At 42.6% G+C, this 18537-nt stretch overlaps 1 protein-coding gene across 8 annotated transcripts in view; it reads right to left on the reverse strand.

The window, feature by feature from the left end:
- The window catches only part of MEGF11 (multiple EGF like domains 11), an 815865-nt gene that overhangs the window by 147423 nt on the left and 649905 nt on the right, over window positions 1-18537 (reverse strand). For all 8 annotated transcript variants that reach the window (XM_073568888.1, XM_073568889.1, XM_073568884.1 and 5 more), the window contains 3 exons: window positions 13990-14110; window positions 9802-9965; window positions 9594-9696 (listed from right to left, as the gene is read on the reverse strand). In XM_073568888.1, the coding sequence (XP_073424989.1) occupies window positions 9594-9696; window positions 9802-9965; window positions 13990-14110 (388 nt within the window). The remainder of the gene's footprint in view (window positions 1-9593; window positions 9697-9801; window positions 9966-13989; window positions 14111-18537) is intronic.

Here is an 18537-nt window from a genome sequence, read left to right on the forward strand (position 1 = left end):
GGGGGGAAGGGAGTCCTCTGTACCCGCATCCTGCAGAAGACGGCTTGAAATACCTGCGATCGCCGTCTTCCTCTCAGCCCTGTCCCGAGAGAGGGGTGAGGAGGGGGATTCGGCAAGGACTAGCCACCTGTCCACAACCCTTATCACCGGAAGGCGAAAGGGAAAGTCCTGCCTGCGGTACTGAGAGTTGCGATGTGGATGACACCACACTGCTCGCTCAGCCGCATGATATGGGAAATCAGGGTGACAACTACACCCTGTTTCCCGATGGAAAATAACCTAAAAGACAAAAGAGGGAAAAATTAAAAAGTTCAGACTAAACCTGAAAAGAAAAATGCGGATCTGGGGAGATCCCGGTCCGCCTCCTACAGACACTAAGCACAAACTGAGGTGCTTGGTGCCTGTCGGTGGGTGTATACTGCCGGGGAGGAGCTAATTTCATTGTTTTTGCATAGTGTCAGCCTCCTAGCAGCAGCAGCATACACCCATGGTATTCTGTGTCCCCCAATAAGGCGATAAAGAAATCGAGTTTTATAACTAGCTCCTTATACCTGTAATGTGTCCCACAGGTATGTTGTGTCCCCCTGTATCAGCCGCCTACCATCCGTCCATCATGCCTGTCCGGTGTCTTGGTGCCACCCACCACCCGTCCATCATGATACCCCTGTGCGTTGCTGCATCCTCCTGATTTGAATGCAGGCGCCTGCGCTGTGACAAGAGTTCTCGGGCATGCACAGTGCGCGCTGCCCGAGAACCAACATCAGGCTATTGCGCCTGCGTGTTGTGGAGGCCCCAGCCCAACAGTGTGTTATGATGTATTCACACTGCGGGGCTGGGGCTTCTGCAACACGCAGGCGCAATAGCCTAATGTTGGTTCTCGGGCAGCGCGCACTGCGCATGCCCGAGAACTGTCACAGCGCAGGCGCCGGCATTCAAAACAGGAGGATGCAGCAACACACAGGGGCATCATGATGGATGGATGGCGGGCGGCGCCGAGTTACCGGAGAGACATGATGGACGGAAGGTAGGCGGCTGATACAGGGGGACACAACATACCTATGGGACACATTACCGGTATGAGGAGCTAGTTATAAAAGTCGATATTTCAGCGTTACTGGAGGTCAGAAAAAGAAGAGCCACCTTCACAGAATGCAGCCTTAGTGCTGCTGAAGGTGGCTCTTTAACTGAAAAACGCCCCGGGGGGGGGGGTGACAGGTTCCCTTTAAGGCACAAGGACCATGTAGAACATGCATTTATCCATGTTGTCCTCCATTGGGTTACCCTGTTTTTATAGTGTATTTATACTTCAATAAAAGTTATATTTTATGAGACGTACTGTATATGCACCGTTTGGTTTGCTTGTCGGTAGTCTATAGATGAGGTGCGTCACTTGCTACGCCTGCATGAGGCTTGGAAACTGGTGAGGACATGGCTACTGCTTCATCCACTGAACTTGACAAGGTCAGGCACGAAGCTTGATAGTAGGGGCAGCTGAAAGAAGCAATGTTTTGGACTCTGCCAAGTCTATAAAGGAAAGGTTTCCAGGCAGGGCTGGACTGACCATCTGGCAATTCTGGCAAATGCCAGAAGGGCCTGTCAGGTCATGGGCTGCCTTATCTGCTACGTTGTTAACAGAATCGGTGTGTTCTCAAGACATCCATACTGTTAAAAGTTGTAATGGAACACAAAGTTGCTGGCTCCGTCACTTACCCCAGCAGGCCACGGGTATCATTAGAAATATTGGTCTTATAGTAAATCTTCCTTTTCTCCATCCAGGGTAATATTAGAAATATATCCCCAGCTGGTGCATGGGAATGTGGACAACATGGGCCTGTGTGATTTCAAATGCCAGGACTGAATTTCAGCCGAGGTCTGTACCTGTTTCCAGGAGATTGAAGAAAGGGGAAAGGGGACGAATGTGTCAGAACAACTCTGAAACGCGTTGTCAATAAAGTTCTATTTCTTCAATCTCCTGGTCGTCTTTCAACAGCCTATTCTTTCATTTCTTTTAATGGGGGAGATTGGCTTGCAAACTGGACCAAGACTGGATATGTCCGTTTTTTGTAATGTGTAAGTAAAGCCTTACCCATGGATAGGTAGGTGCCAACTTTGATTGGTTCCTTTCCTTACCCTATGCATGGTTAAAGTAGACTCCTCTCACCAGACATCACAAATGTAGCAAACAATGGTGAACATCATGTTGCCCTTTTGTGTTAAAGATGGACAAACAAATGTAAGGCCCTCTTTGAACATGAGGGTGAAGGGTGGAGGACTCTTGTGAACTAGGTATTTATATTTTTGTTGGTGGCCCCCACTCTTCTCTGTATGCATTGAACATAGCTGGGAGCAGTCATAGTGCCAAGTCCAAATAGTTGTTATTGCTATAACTTTTCCGCCTGCCTGCAGGTTGAAGATTTCAAAGTTCTTTCACCCCTGTGAGGATTTTTGAGCACAGGCGGAAGTACAATTCCTTATCAGCTTTGTACAAATTAAGTCTTGTGAAAAAATGAAAGCGAACATTCTGGAGACTTATCTCTAGTCCCAGAGAGTGGCAACCAAAACTAGCGTCCAATCATGAAGGGGGATAATCCGGGGGTAGCCGTAATCCTGCAGTGCCTAGCCGTCTTATCTAGCCCTCGACAATTTTGCATATTCTTAAATTGCTGTCTCTGGATGACCTTGCTTGAACTGTATTATCTCTGTTTCTTCAGGCAGCCAAATATTATATATACACGTTCATATTACGATTTTTATTATATAGAGTGCAAAGTGCATTGTGTGCATTCCAAGAGAAGTGCAGGTCTATTCCTTTCTAACCTTGGAGGAGTCTCACGTTACTTCCAAGCATTGGCTCCTTTGTTTTACAAACATTACGGTAGACAAGGAATAATCACTGGCGTAAAACACTATGTGCATTTCCTTAAAAATATTCTGTTTGGTGAACTTGAGTCTCGGAAAGGCAGGAGTGATGGAAATGAAGATTATGAAGACATTTAGAAGAAGAAAAGAGCCAGACAGACAGGTCTATCGCAAGATGCACAGACACATCCACCTAGTATAATTAGCTGCTATCTCCAATCCCCAGAGGCTCCCACTGACAGCTCCATTGTATAAAAGGTGTCAAAACTTTGCACTGAGGCAGTACTAGTTCATCAGCACAGTAAAGGAAGAAGCCGCTTCTTTAAGCCAATGGACCAAGCCTTGTGGGAGTTGGGATTATCTATAGTCCAGCATTAATGGAGCTGAAGGGCATGCAAGGCACAGCTTTGTGAGTGAGTGACAGGTCTGATGTGACCAAACTCTTACATCTGCTTGGCTCGGAGGAACCTTATCGACACTCGGAGCTGCATCACCAGTCCTTCTGTCACTGTGCTCACGCCTAGGTAGACCAGACGAGTGACAAAGTCTTCACATACAACTACCTAACCTGCTTCATTCTCTGTCTGAACAATGGTGTAGCGGTGTCTATTCTATGAGCACAATTAGTCTATGTACTGCCAGAACGCGGTCAGACTGTTAAGATAGAAAAACACAATCAGATACCAGACAGGAAAGAATCACCGCTAAGAATAGCTTTATATAAATAATGGCTTCTATGGTGGAATAGAAGAAGCTTGAGCTGCAGAGCAGCATTAGAGAAGGTAGGGAACAATTCTTCACGATAGACCAACCAATTCATTTATTAGGAGGAAATGTGAATGACAAAACAATTATTAGCGAGTTTTACCTTTTTTAAAACATGTATCTGTATATTTTAGTTTTGCTCATTATAGTGGATCTGTTACCAGATATCACATTTCAACCATATACATTATCTGATAGATCTCTTGGATCGTATGAGACTGATACATGTATTCTGAAAATCCAAGTCAGAACAATTGTATAATGCTGATGTTAAAATGACCATTTTCTGAGCCCAGCTATAGAATTAAACAGCTCCTGAGTCTAAATATATTCACCCTCCCCCGTAGCTGGAACTAAGCAGTGTGAGATCTCAGCAAGGAGGAGCGACACTGAGGATCTGCGGTGGGTGGAGAGAAACTTTCATAAATGATTATACAAATATTTTGACATGGAATTTCAAAGTGAGTACATTATGCATATCAATTCCAAGAGTTCTATTTAGTAATGAATGCAGTTTGTATTGTAAAATCTGATGACACATCGCAATGAAGACAAGATATCTGAAATTCGTGTGGGACATTTGATTCTGAACTTTTAAACTCTTCCTAGAATTCCTCTGCAAAGCATAAGGGACCCTAAATAATTGTTCATCAATTTATGACAAAGCTTTCATCTACTGTGAGGAACATTCAGTAATTGTACTAAAATCTGTTCTTATAAAGGATACTTTTCAACCTGATCTATCAACCCATCAGTTTGGAGTCTGCAATGATTGCTCATCATGCTCAAACTGTGAAGGAGTAGGTATTAGATGGTAACAATGTCCATATCTTTACTTTCCCACAAATAACTGGGCCCCCAAGATAACTACCAGTGGAAAATACCACTAACTCCTTGACCAAGACAACCAGGCAATATTCATTAACCCTCTTATTGCCCCAGACCACCAGAAATTAATTTATTTCTTTACCACCCTACGTCATCAGTCATCTAATATAATTCTCTCCAGCACCCTAGAACACAAAAGATTTAACAATTCACCTATTCATTGCCTTAGGCCTCTTTCACACATCAGTTTTTTGCCATCAGTCACAATCCGTCAAAGTGTGCAAAAAACGGATCCTGTGCAGATCGCAAAAAACAGATGCAACGGATCCGTTTTTTGAAGGATCCGTTGCAGCAGCCCGAAGTAGAAATTAAAGGAATAGAATTTGAGAGAGAGAGAGAGAGAATTTTTTAGGTGCCAGAATGGAAAATGCAGCTGTGGGGGTTAAATTAAAGGAAAATATATTTTACGGACATGCTCAGTTTTAAAAGACAGAATCCGTCACTGGATTCAGTCTTTTGACGGACAGCAACGGATCTTGCACTCATTGGCTTCCATTATAGCCAACGACGGACGGCGCTGGATCAGTCGCTGTCCGACTTTTTGACGTTCACAAAAAACGTTCCTTGATACGTTGTCTCCGCCCAACGGACCAAGATTTTCCGATGGAACCATCGGACGATGGATGAAACGTGTGGCCATCCGTCACAACCCGTCGCTAATACAAGTCTATGAGAAAAAAACGGATCCAGCGCTGGATCCGTTTTTTTTCAAAAAATGACGGATTGTGACTGATGGCAAAAAACTGATGTGTGAAAGAGGCCTTAGACAAACAGGGATCCGAATATTTCCTCCTTTACCATGTTAGACCTCTAGGAACGTTAGCAAAAACATCTCTACTACTCTGAACAATCAGATTCATAACCATTAGCCCTCTTCATTGCTTAACAAACATAGATGTCCTCATTAGCCTCCACTAGTTATCAATGGCCTACACCATCAGCTTTGTTTTTATTTTGCTAAATTTTGAGTAGTGCTATGTATATAAAATGGCAAGCGGAGGTTCTTACCAAGCATGGACAGTAGCTTTTTACTGAGTAATTAAAAAATAAGATAATGTTAGAGAATTGTTATAGATGCTCAGTAATTCACCACACTCCGTTGTAATATGTTGGTTTCTTTTCTACTACATATCAGGCACAGTACCTATTATACAGTTATGTGAAAAGGTGTTTGTCCCCTTCCTGATTTCCTATTCTTTTGCATGTTTGTCACCCTTAAATGTTTCACATGACCAAACAAATTTAAATATTAGACAAAGATAGCACAAGTAAACACAAAAGGCAGTTTGTATATGAAGGTCGTTATTATGAACGGAAAAGGAAATCCTAACCTACAGGGCCCTGTGTTAAAAAGTGATTGCCCTCACCCCTACCTCAAAACATAAATTAACTGTGGTTTATCACATCTTTGGGAAGCCGAGTTAAAATTCACTAGCCACATCCAGGACTGATTACTGCCACACCTGTTCTCAATCAAGAAATCACTTAAATGGGACCTGCCTGACAAAGTGAAGTAGACCAAAAGTTCGTCAAAAGCTAGACCTCATGCTGAGATACAAAGATACAATTCAGGAACAAGTGAGAAACACAGTAATTGAGATGTATCAATCAGGAAATGGATATAAAGCCATTTCTAAAGCTTTGGGACTCCAGCGAACCACAGTGAGAGCCACTATCCACAAATGATGAAAACATGGACCAGTGGTGAACCTTCCCAGGAAGGGCCAGCCAACCAAAATTACCCCAAAAGAGCAGCGATGGCTCATCCAAGGGATCACAAAAGACCCCACAACAACATCCAAAGAACTGCAGGACTCACTTGCCTCAGTTAAGGTAAATGTTCATGACTGCACAATAAAAAAGAGACAGGGCAAAAATGGCCTGCATGGCAGAGTTCCAAGATGAAAACCACTGCTGAGCAATATGAACATAAAGGCTCTTCTCAATTTTGTCAGAAAACATCTTGATGATCCCCAAGACTTTTGGGAGAATACTCTGTGGACTGATTACATAAAAGTTAAACTTTTGGAAGGTGTAAGTCACATTACATCTGGCATGGAAGTAGCACAACACTTCAGAAAAGGAACATCATACCAGCAGTAAAATATAGTGGTGGTAGTGTGACGGTTTCAAGCTGTTTTGCTGGAAGACGTGCTGTGGTAAATGGAACCATGAATTCTGCTGTCTACCAAAAAATCCTGAAGGACATTGTACGGCCATCTGTTCGTGACCTTAAGATGAAGCACACTTGGGTTGTGCAGCAGGACAATCATCCACAACACACCAGCAAGTCCACCTTTGAATGTCTTAAGAAAAACAAAATTAAGACTTTGGAGTGGCCTATTCAAAGTCATGACCTTAATCCGATTGAGATGCTGTGGTATGACCTTAAAAAGGCAGTTCATGCTCAGAAATCCTCCAATGTGGCTGAATTACAACAATTCTGCAAAGATGAGTGAGCCAAAATTCCTCTCTGTAAAAGACTCATTGCCAGTTAGCACAAATACTTTATGGCTTCTACCAGGCCCAACCAGTTATTAAGTTTAGGGGTCAATCACTTTTTCACACAGGGCCCTGTAGGTTTGCATTTCTTTTTCTTTTCCCTTAATAATAAAGACCTTCATTTAAAAACTGCAGTTCGTGTTTATTGGGTAATCTTTGTCTAATATTTACATTTGTTTGGTGATCTGAATCATTTAAGAGTGACAAACATGCAAACAAATAGGAAATCAGGAAGGGGCAAACACTTTTTCAGACAACTGTATATCTTTCATATAGGAACTCCGTTTTTACCATTTAGGACTTGACACATTAAAACCTTTCAGGCCTCCATGTTCACACTCAGACTGAAAGTAATAGCTCCTTCGCTAAGAATTCATGAGACTTGAGTAGTTCAGGTGCCTGCTCCTCAGACTTCACCACCTCCCAGCTTCATCATCCCCGAGGTCAGTAATCTCCCCACACACATGCCTTCTTGCCTCCGGCTTTCACACCAATCAGTACCGAGCAGACGGAGAGCTGTGTGTTTGTTAAGATGATAATATCTATTTAATTTACTGCACAACACCGCTTAGCCCTCAGCTGTGCTCCTTTGCTCTAATATTATGAAGTCAAATACACAGCCACGTGCCGGCAAGCAGTCATACAAACTATACTGCAGCGCTCACTCCACGTCAGCAGCCAGACTGGCCACAAACGCTCTAAAACGAGCAATAAACCTAGAGATTAATTATATAAGTGAACTGAAGTTCATCTTGCTCTCACTGTTTCAAGAATATGCAAAAAATCCTGCAGACTGATAAACATATAGTCTTGCTGACATTGTGCAGAGAACAATGCTTCGCTCCTGTGTTCTCAATGAGAGAGACGCTGAATGTCACATCATCTGGAGGCTTATCTACAGGAGAACCATGCGATCGGAAGTCCGAAATCAGACATGCGCGATCAACATCTCTTTTGACCATCAGTTGGCCGGCACACCCACACATATTAGACCGTCTGCCAAATCCATCAATAATCGCGGGTTCGGCCGCCATTAGTCTAATGTGTATGGGAGCCTTAATTTCCTCCTGATCAGTACAATTTTCTTCTTGGTAATGACTAAAACTGTCCATACACTGTAGATTATTGTTTGCTGAAGGATGCTTCAGCTCATAGTTCAGCTGACAGCTATCTTGATCCGAGTGCTCCTCTGTTCCCTATGAAAAAGCCGTTCCACACATATCAGGCAATGGCTTATCTTTGTAAGAGCAGTAGGAAATCAGTCATACCCGATCAACATATTCCCCAGTGATCAGGTGGCTAGGGTTCCCAAGGACATAAGACTGTTGGTCAAACCCGTCTATATCGAAAGGCTCAGCTGACATTAATATAATGAGTATGGGGCCCTTAAGGTGTAGAATTTGTCAAGGGGCGAGGCTTAATATATTTTTGTTTCCTATTACGATCAGAGCAGAGGGGGGAGGCTCCTGCTGCAGCCAGGTGCAGGATAGTGAGATGAAGGTGTGGGGCATGGCTGAGCTAACGGGGCACATAGGGTACAAATTTATATTTTTTTCAGTGTGATTCTGTTGGAATCAAATGAGATTAACATGGGAACCATTTTTTGTGCATTTTCCATGTTAAATGATCCTGTGAAGGTGCGTTAGTCATACAGTGCAAGGCATTAAAAACTGTGGTCTATAAAAGGGTTGCTAATAATAATATGTCTCTGGAGGTTCTTATAACTGGAGATACTGAAGATAAAGTATTGATCATGGAGGCATACATTTTTTACTTCTTCTAAATAATTCCCTTTTTAATTTTTGTGCATTTTCTATGACTAAAGTTACTACAAAGGTGCATTAAAGAAAAGCGTATAAAAATGCGGCTATGAAAACACCTGCTAATATCATTCACATATCATGTGTTTCTGGATCTTTAAAGTTGACACTTTAGAAGTCAGATAAATGATCATTCCTTCCAACCTCCTCAATGCACACGCATGTGTTCTCTATGTCGAGAGTGGAGCAAACCGCCACCGGATGCCTCTGGTAGTAGCTTATCTCCTATGAGAACAAAATCGAGCATTTAACGTTTTTTTCCTTCAGGCTATGTGCCCACATATGCAGAAAATTTCTGCATGAAAACCCGACTCCTTCCCAGAAAATGCTTTTGCGCTTTTTACGTGCAAAAAACACACGTTTTTGATGCATTTTTTTCCGCGCGTCCCCAGTCTCATAGAAAATAGCTAAAAATGTGGACTTTTCCACAAATTTAATGAGCATGCAGCGTTTTTTACCGCAAAGTGTTTTTTTCGCGGAAAAAACGCATCAATAGGCACAAAAAGTGCGAAATGCATTAAAATGAATGGGATGCTTGTTTTGAGTGATTTTTAAGTGTTTTTGCTAAAAAAAGCGAAAAAATTGCTTACGTGGGCACACAGCTTCAATGTCTGCCATCGGGGAGAGTCAGGACACCCCTATACAAATTAGGCGGAACGGCCGGTATCACCAAAATCATAAAGGTAAGATTAGATTAAACAAAGTACAGTAAGTAATACTGCTTCCATGTGACAGCTAGGCTATTGAAGGAGCACATACCTGTATACCCTGCCAGGCAGTGACAGTGCCCGGTGACAGGGTGACATCCCTCTGCGTGACTGCAATCACAATGCTCTATACAGTCCAGACCATACATCCCCTCCTGTTAAAAGAGCAAAATAAAAAGTCAGTAAAAGTAAACACTACATGAACGATAAGACAATCTACATTGGAGTGCATGCACCTAATAAAAGATCTGATGCTTTACCGGACATGGCTGGTCACAGATTTCCCCCATCCAGCCTGCCGCACACATGCAGCTGCCATCCACCGGACTGCAGGAAGCATCATTCAGACAATGACACGTCTGATTGCAGCTTAGACCCCAAGTACCACTGGAACAGGGGATAGAACAGTCTGTTCCTTGCCAACCTGAATAAAGACATACAAAAGAGATCGATTCTCTACTGCCTAATAATCCTACCTTACCACATAAACATATTATAAAATGATTATCTTCCCTTTAATAAAACAATTATGAGCATTAAAATTATCTTAATATTTAAAGGGACAGTCCAGGAGTTTAAAAAAAAAAAGGGCTAAGGGCAGGAAACGGTAGCAAATAAAAATAGGCATTACTTTCCAACTACTGTTTTGTGCTGGAGTGTTAGCACTGGGGCGGAGGAGGACTGAATAGGTAAGCAATACTTCATTTATGTTCATAGATAACCCCTTTAACATAGGATGTGTTCAGAGCACTGTCATGAACTACATTTATTACCAATACAATAAAATAAAATACACAGATTAGTATATGGGCAACACAACAACACCGAATACAGTCAAATAGGATGGGAAAAAGAAAACCACACAGATAAAAAAAATGTGCCCCCTGCAATTTTAGTATCTATCACACTGAAATTTTAGGGTGCATGTATTTTTTCCAGGTGTGTATCCCACCTATTTGTCGGATTCTTGTGATTTTCTGTGGCCTATATACTAATATCTACGTATCATATTTTATTATAGATATATTAATAAACATGGTTTTAACTGGGGACATTTTTCTTAAACTTCCTTCTTGTGATAGTTGATGCCTTTCCTGGTGCAATGGTCAAGTACACATAGGCACATGCTGTCAGGGTCGTCATTTATTACTAAAGCTATGGTGCTTCAATGGGAATCTCTCAGCAGATTCTTGCGATTTAATCTAAGTGCAGCATAACATATGGCAAGTGAGCCTGATTTTAGGGATGTGTCGCTTACTAGACTGTGTGTTGAAGTTTCAATATAGTGAGCGTTTTATCAGCAGGAGATGATCATTAACGGATTAGGTTTCACGTGCATAGCAGTCCAGCTAATGTATCAAAATTTCACCAAGCAGCCCAGTAAGTGATACAGTACTGGTCATTCTATCTTGCCCTATATTATGCAGCTCTCAGATTACATAGCAAAAAGCGGTAGACAGATTAAGGATCTGTTTTACAGTGGATGCAAACTGATAGTGCCTGCAATCGTTCATGCTGTACTTAAATGGCCACAGACATTATTTTTTGTTAGCGTACCCCACTGTACCGCTCACATCTGTAGACAATCTAATTTCTTAGATCTCTAGACCTTTGAGTTAGACCAAAACAGGACCAGTGTTGTTGCTTGATCTTCCACAATCTGAGCAACCTGAGGTTTTCGACAACTGTTGTTCCTTCTTCTCTAAAGGTGTCCATCGATAAAAATGAACGCTATCATCCAAGACGATCAATTGTTGGGTAAAATTAAAAGTTGAACAATGACTTTAGCTAACAGTTCACAATTACCAAATGAAATGAAGGCTGCTGCTTTTTATTTTTTTTCTGTCGACAAGTCAGATGAAAGATCTTTGTAGCGCCCGCATCTCTGCCTGCAGTCCCTCTCTCCCTGCAGAGACATCAGCTTACTCACCACCGAGACTCCGGTCCTGCCCCTTCTGGGTCTGCTGCTGCCTGATGTGCACGCACTCCTAGCAGGTCTCCAGGCACTGTGCTTAGAGCGCACGCATGCACATTTCCTCTTTCTTAATGGGGCCACGTGCGTTCCTTTAAAGTGTCCCTAGCCAATAGCTGGAGGTTTCTTACTATTTAAACCACCTCCTCCAACATGGAGGTGCCTGTGCATTGTTATGGGTTTGTTCCTAACACGCTTGTCAGTACTCCGGTCCCTGTACTTGTATCCGAGTCTGCTGCAACCCGCCAGTGCTCACCTCAATGGCAGCAAAGCCAGCTGCACCCGCCAGTGCTCACCTCAATGGCAGCAGAGCCAGCTGCACCTGACAGTGCTCACCTCAATGGCAGCAGAGCCAGCTGCACCCGCCAGTGCTCACCTCAATAGCAGCAGAGCCAGCTGCACCTGCCAGTGCTCACCTTGACGGCAGCAGAGTCAGCTGCACCCGCCAGTGCTCATCTCTCCATCAGACTGTCCTGTCTGCACCTGCGCTTCCTGTCATCTTCTCCGCCTGCCTGCATCTGTTGGACATTCCCCCAGGCCATTCCAGCTATCCGCTCCTAGGGGTCAGCCGCCATCTACCCAAGTTCAGTCCTGGAGTAGCACCTGAGTCACCTCCCTTGTCTCTCCACGGACTGCGGTGTCGATAGCTGCTGCATGTCTGTGGTCAGATTGGGTGAGGCTCCTAGTCATGCCCCTCCAGGTCTTCCGTGGGCTTTGGCACAGTGGTTCCACCACTCAACCCATTTTACAATCTGCTTTTTTTGATTTTTAATTGAAAGACTATTTGCAGAAAGATGGTTCCTGACCCAGTGTTAATGAACATTGTTGGCGAGGTTGAACAATGGTAATGAATAGTATGGACTATGTATATGGATACATGATCAGTGTAATCATCCACCAGATGATTGATCATTCAGTACTTGTTCAACCATCAACTACTTTTATCTAAAGTGTACGTTATGGGAACTAAAATGACTTGCAAAGCCAAATGTTCATATTACTGGGTGAGGGGAATTGATACTAATAAGATAACTGTCGGCTGAACATTTTTTCAGCAGAACGCTATCTCTCCTGTTTCGCCATACACAAGAGCACTTGGCTCAGTCAAAATGACCCAAAATCCAGATACTTAACTGCATCTCTCTACTAAGTGTGCAGGTTACATGCAATTTCTTTTGAGCATCTGCTTTACTAGTTGAATTCTACATCTGTAGACGCCACACTAATACAGCACTCTGGTGCAGATTTTGGACGTGTAACTACCTAGCATTTTTTAACCCATCATTTTTGGAAAAAGGATTGAATTTTGTTAAAAAAAGAAATCGATTTTTTTCAAATACAGACATTTATCTGTGCATGACTGCATGTCTGTTTTTGCATACCTGTTTTACTAGGTCAATTTGACAACCACACATATCTCAAAACTATATTGCAGCCTGCTGCCATATTTTCCTTTCTGTAAGTGTAGCTAACTTCATAGCATTTTTTGTTACGTCCTCTATAGCAAGTGTTGAATAATTGCGTTCGAAAAGATTGTCAAAAGATAATTTTAGTGTTGTGCAAAATGTGTGGTAAAAGAAAAAGTTGCAATGTCAATGAACAAATAATGTAAAAGAGGAAAACATAGCATACGATGGCTAAGAATTTAGAAGACAAAATCATAGAACCACCACTGGCACCAGCTGTCCTGGCAGTAGTACACAGTTACCCTCCTTTGCCTATGGCAAACATAATAGTGGGTGGAAACGGAGGACGCTATGGAACATATGGCACATCACTGATCTCAGAGGAATGAGGTTACCTCTGACTTAAACACTGTCAGACTCTGTTTTCTGCATAGAACTGTCTGTCTGATCACAAATGACTATGAGGGATAATTTTTGGACCTTTTTAATAAATAAAAAGAAAAGTCTGCCAGAGCACCGTGTTATTAAAAGGGCTGTTGGTTAATACCAGTCACCATCTGTTTCTATGGTGAGATAACTGGCATTACTAAGGCTGTGAAATGTTAAGCGCTCAAAAGGGATTTAATAGCTCCCAGACTGCTACATACACTTCTTTTCAGCTAAATTGGAGGCACTGTAAGTATTGCAATTCACAGCTAATCATTTAGCTGTAAGTATATACTGTATATACATTTTTTTTTAAATTTGACAAAGCAGGTGAATTTAAATTTCAAAATATTTCTTCATCTCTAGTGAGAAGTTATCCTATTTTCTAAGCTTGTAGGGAATGGGTTAATACACTATACGCTATATAAAATTTTAAAATGTGTGTTGTGGTTTTGGAGAATGATGGGATAACTACACAAAGACCTTTTTTTTTTTTTTATGTTTTTGACATCTGATGAATTATTTTGTTATTATATGCAGAAATATATTTTATAAAAAAAAATTAGAATAGGATTCTTGGCATATGTTTGAATCCATTGCAATAAATGTGCAAACACTGAAGATACTGTGTCGGACGGCATTACCTTCTCTGCACATACAAGACCCATCCACTGGGGAGCAGGCAGCACCATTCTTGCAGTTACACATTGACAAGCAGTCAGTTCCAAATGTTCCAGCAGAACACAGCAAAGAACAGTCCTGTCCCTGAAATGACAACGCAATAAGTGTAATTAGGGTGAGTGGTCAAGAATCTATATTAGAAGCACACGGCACTGCAATTCATGCAGGATGATCGAAAGGATCCTTATGCGGTGGCAGTAATTTGTCATGTAATGTATAGTAGGTCCATGCTCCTCTCTGTACAATAATGTGTTTTAGCTAAAATGCCACAAAACAGTTGTCTCCTGGAGATCATTAAATGTGAGTAGAATAAAAGAAGATACATTTCAGGCCTTGGTTTAAAGTTCAGCGCCATTAATCACACAGTGCAGTCATCAGTAATGGAGAAAGAATCTGGTAGGCATTACTGCAGACTTAGGCATCCGACTGAATTAACTCCCATACTTAAATATTGTAATACCCGTGTATTTTCAGCAAATCCTTCTTTTCCTCCTCCTGGCACATTGCCATTTCTCTCAGTCATCATGAATGTAGTCTTGTGGCATGGTAACTTTACTTATTTTACTACTTTACCCTTTGGGAAATAAATTTATGGATTATTTTTCAATGCACACTTTGGGTTCTAATTGGAGGACGACTGTCTTCAAACATGGAGAACACTGTACTTCTTTATTAGATGACAATCAAAAGCTGAGAATCTCCCCCCAATTACTCCGGCAGACGCAATAATTAACATTTTGAACCTGATTAGGAGTGTGACCTGACGGAGGAAGATGCTGAAGAGACACAAATATCCTCCTGTCAGCGAATTCATAAAGACCCAAAGAATACGCTGGATCAGAGCTTCTGGCCTTAGAGGAGGATGTCCCCTTGAGCACAATTCCAGCTCTTTCTTAGATGACCTTCAAATTGTCCCAAATATCTACTCTGAAAAGCCAACGACTTCTACCCTCACTGAAATTTTCAGCTCCTAGTTATGCGAGCTGTAGAAACTACGAGCTTCAGGGACCAAGCAACGACTTACAGTCAAGTGTTTGTCGTTTATAATATACCTTTGTTTAATGTCCAAGTATGACTGCATATGCATGTATATATTAATATTTCCACCCATGCATAAATATAACAGCACAGATCACATGTATCACCTATATAAAGCTAACAGGTTCAGTAACACTGTACAAGTCATAAACTCATAAAACATAATGACATTTTCTAATGAATAAAGACCCAAGAGTAATTGATCTGCTGAGGGTCATGATCTATTGTATTTTCTTTGTTAGTGATAATCTGGTCACACTGGATTTATTGGTATAATGAAGAGTGCATAGGTTAAATACAGTAATATCTTTCATTTAAAGTCTGTTTTTCATGGGTCTATGGAAATTCAGTGGTTCTCAGAAGCAAAATATTGAGATTCCCTTTGAATAGCCTGAATATTTTTCATTGGCTGGGAACAAGATGGAAGATAAGGCTGTTAGAGTAAGAACAGCTCTACCTACATCTTTTCATAGGGGGCATGCAGGTAGCAGTAACTATAGGCATTGTCTGAGATAAATCATAGAAACCGGGATCCATTACATTTGTAATCCCACTAACATAAGACCATGGCAGAATGGAAACAACTGTACTGCACAGAACTATAACAGATAATGTAAATATTAATACTGAGCTATAGTGGTATGCCTAAGTGAGCATTTCGACCCATACTGGTACTTTTATGTACTGTTATTATGCTAAGAAAATTATTTTAATCCACCTTCAGAATTTGCTGGGATAGTAAAAAAATGACCAATGACTGCACTATATACTTCACATAGATCCTACTAACAGCTTTCAATAATTGAGCAGCTACTGATGATAGAGACTAAAGCTCATTTACCTCAAGTGATCACTCCTTATACCAAGGGTGGGGAACCTCCGGCCCACGGGCCGTATGCGGGGCAGGTCCCTGGAGTCCCCAATGCTCGGGCGGCAGCTGTATCCTGTCTGCTGCTGGCCCTTTAACCCCCAAGTGCACGGCAAGCAGCGTTCATTACAGTCATTACAAAACGCTGCCTGCCCTGCACATGAATGATGACGTCTGGGTGGGTGGGGTTAGCGTCTGGGCGGCGGGATTAGCGCGCAATGCTCTCCCGTCCACATGTCCTGGAAGAGGAGATGCTGCCAGAGAGTCCACAGCGATCTCTGTGCGTGCCCGCAGCTCTGTGCCTCCCCGGGGATCTCTGTGCTGGCAGCTGTGTGCTTTTCTACTTGTATTCTGTGCCCCTCAACTATGTGCCCCCCCAGCTATGCAGCTATGTGCCCCCCAGGTATGCAGCTATGTGCCCCCCATGATCTCTGTGCACCCCAGCTATGTTTCCACATGTGATCTGTGCCCCCCACCTATATATACCCCCTGTGATCTGTGCCCTCCAGCTATGTGCCTCCCTGTGATCTGTGCCACCCCAGCTATATGCCCCCTGTGATATTTGTGCCCTCCATCTATGTGCCCCCCCAGCTGTTTCCCCATGTGATATCTATGCCCCCTAGCTATATGCCCCCCATGATCTCTGTGCCACCAGCTATGGGCACTCCTGTGATACCTTTGGCTCCCAGCATTGTGTCCCCTGTGATCTATGTGCCCCCTGTGATATTTTTTCCCGTGATCTGTGCCCCCTAGCTATGTGCACCCCTGTGATATCTGTGGCTCCCAGCTTTGTGCCCCCTGATATCTATGTGCCCCCCTGCTATGTACCCCCTGTGATGTTTGTGCTCCCATGTGCCCCCTGTGATCTCTGTGCCCCAGCTATGTGCACCCCTGTGATATCTGTGGCTCCCAGCTTTGTGCCCCCTGATATCTATGTGCCCCCTGCTATGTACCCCCTGTGATGTTTGTGCTCCCATGTGCCCCTGTGATCTGTCACCCAAAGCTATGTGCCCCCCAGCTATATGCACCCCTGTGACCTCTGTGCCCCACCCCTGTGATCTTCATGTCACCCCTCTGTGATCTGTCCCCCCCGGTGATCTATGAGTCTCCCCGACGATCCCTGCCCCCCCAGTGCTATATATCCCCCCACAGCTGTATGTGCCCCCCAAGTGATGTGTATATTTCCCAGTGCTGCATTTACCCCGGAAGTGCTGTATATCCCCCCGAGTACTGTATATCCTACCACCGGTGATATATATAGCCTCCAGTGATGGAGAAGAAGCTCCAGCCATCACATTAAGGGTGAGCTACCGTAATTAATTGTTTGACTAAATATACCGGGGTAATTTTCAAGGTGATCATTTTTGTGTGGCCCTCGAATGATGGTAGAAATTTCCAAATGGAAAAAGGTTCCCCACCCCTGCCTTATACCAAGAAACAAGAACACATTTAGAAACAGTGGGACATTATGTGTAAAGCCTCATTCATATGGCAGTGAAACATGTTCCTTGTGCAGACCATGATGTATGGACCGACCGCAGGTCTCACCATCCAAACTCAAAAGCTTCATATATGCTTTTGAGACTGTCAAGTTTGAGTCAGAAAAACGACAATCTGTAACAGGACGATGTTTCAAGGATATCTGATTGAGGTTTAATAGTTGAGACTAGGGATGAGCGGACCCGTGGAAGTTCATGTTATGGTACCCAACCCAAACTTTATTCTAAAGTTCAGTTCGGGTACCAGAACTGTACCCGAAGTTGAACCAAAACTCTTTTGAAAACAATGGGGACCCGAACTTTTGAGCTGGAAAGTTCTCTCTAGTCCTCGGACCTCTGAACATTGCAACAGACTTCCAGGAGAAGTCTGAGTTCGGCATTTAGCACCGAACTTTTAAGTTCGTGTACACTCATCTCTAGTTAAGACATGTAAACTTTTAGGCTACACAGCGTTACAATGCACCAAATTTATCACAATGGCTTATGGAGGTTGAGAAATTTGGTGGCACTATACACTGTACAAGTCTAACTTGGTTGCCTTGCTTTAAAAATGTTTTTTAAGCTGTAAAACTGGAGCCCACCTTTGATACATTTGGTATATTTAACAAACGCACTTAGCCATATATAGCATAGAGTTGCACAAACTGTCTAAAGTCCTTAGGCCACGTTCTTTTTAATTTCGTGCTAATGTTTATGGTTTTACCAAGTGGGTGTGGCTCACAGTATTCCTTGGGGGCAGGTCATGCTAATGTTTATGGTTTTACCAAGTGGGTGTGGCTCACAGTATTCCTTTGGGGCAGATTGTGCTAATAATAATAATAATAATCTTTATTTATATAGCGCCAACATATTCCGCAGCGCTTTACAGTTTAACAGTTTCAAAACACAAGTCATAAGTAACAACGTTAACAATACAATAATTAAAGCAAAATAAAACGAAATAAGACGACCTTGCTCGTGAGAGCTTACAATCTACAATGAGGTGAGGGAAATGCAAAGTACAGGTGTGTATTTACAATGATGTATTTACAATGAAGGTCCAGCCATCTTGAGAGAGTGAAGGATGGATGGAGATAGTGAATGGGCTACACACGCACACTTACACA

Source organism: Dendrobates tinctorius, unplaced genomic scaffold (genome assembly GCF_039654945.1).
Source record: "Dendrobates tinctorius isolate UK_male_01 unplaced genomic scaffold, ASM3965494v1 ptg000022l, whole genome shotgun sequence".
NCBI lineage: Eukaryota > Metazoa > Chordata > Amphibia > Anura > Dendrobatidae > Dendrobates > Dendrobates tinctorius.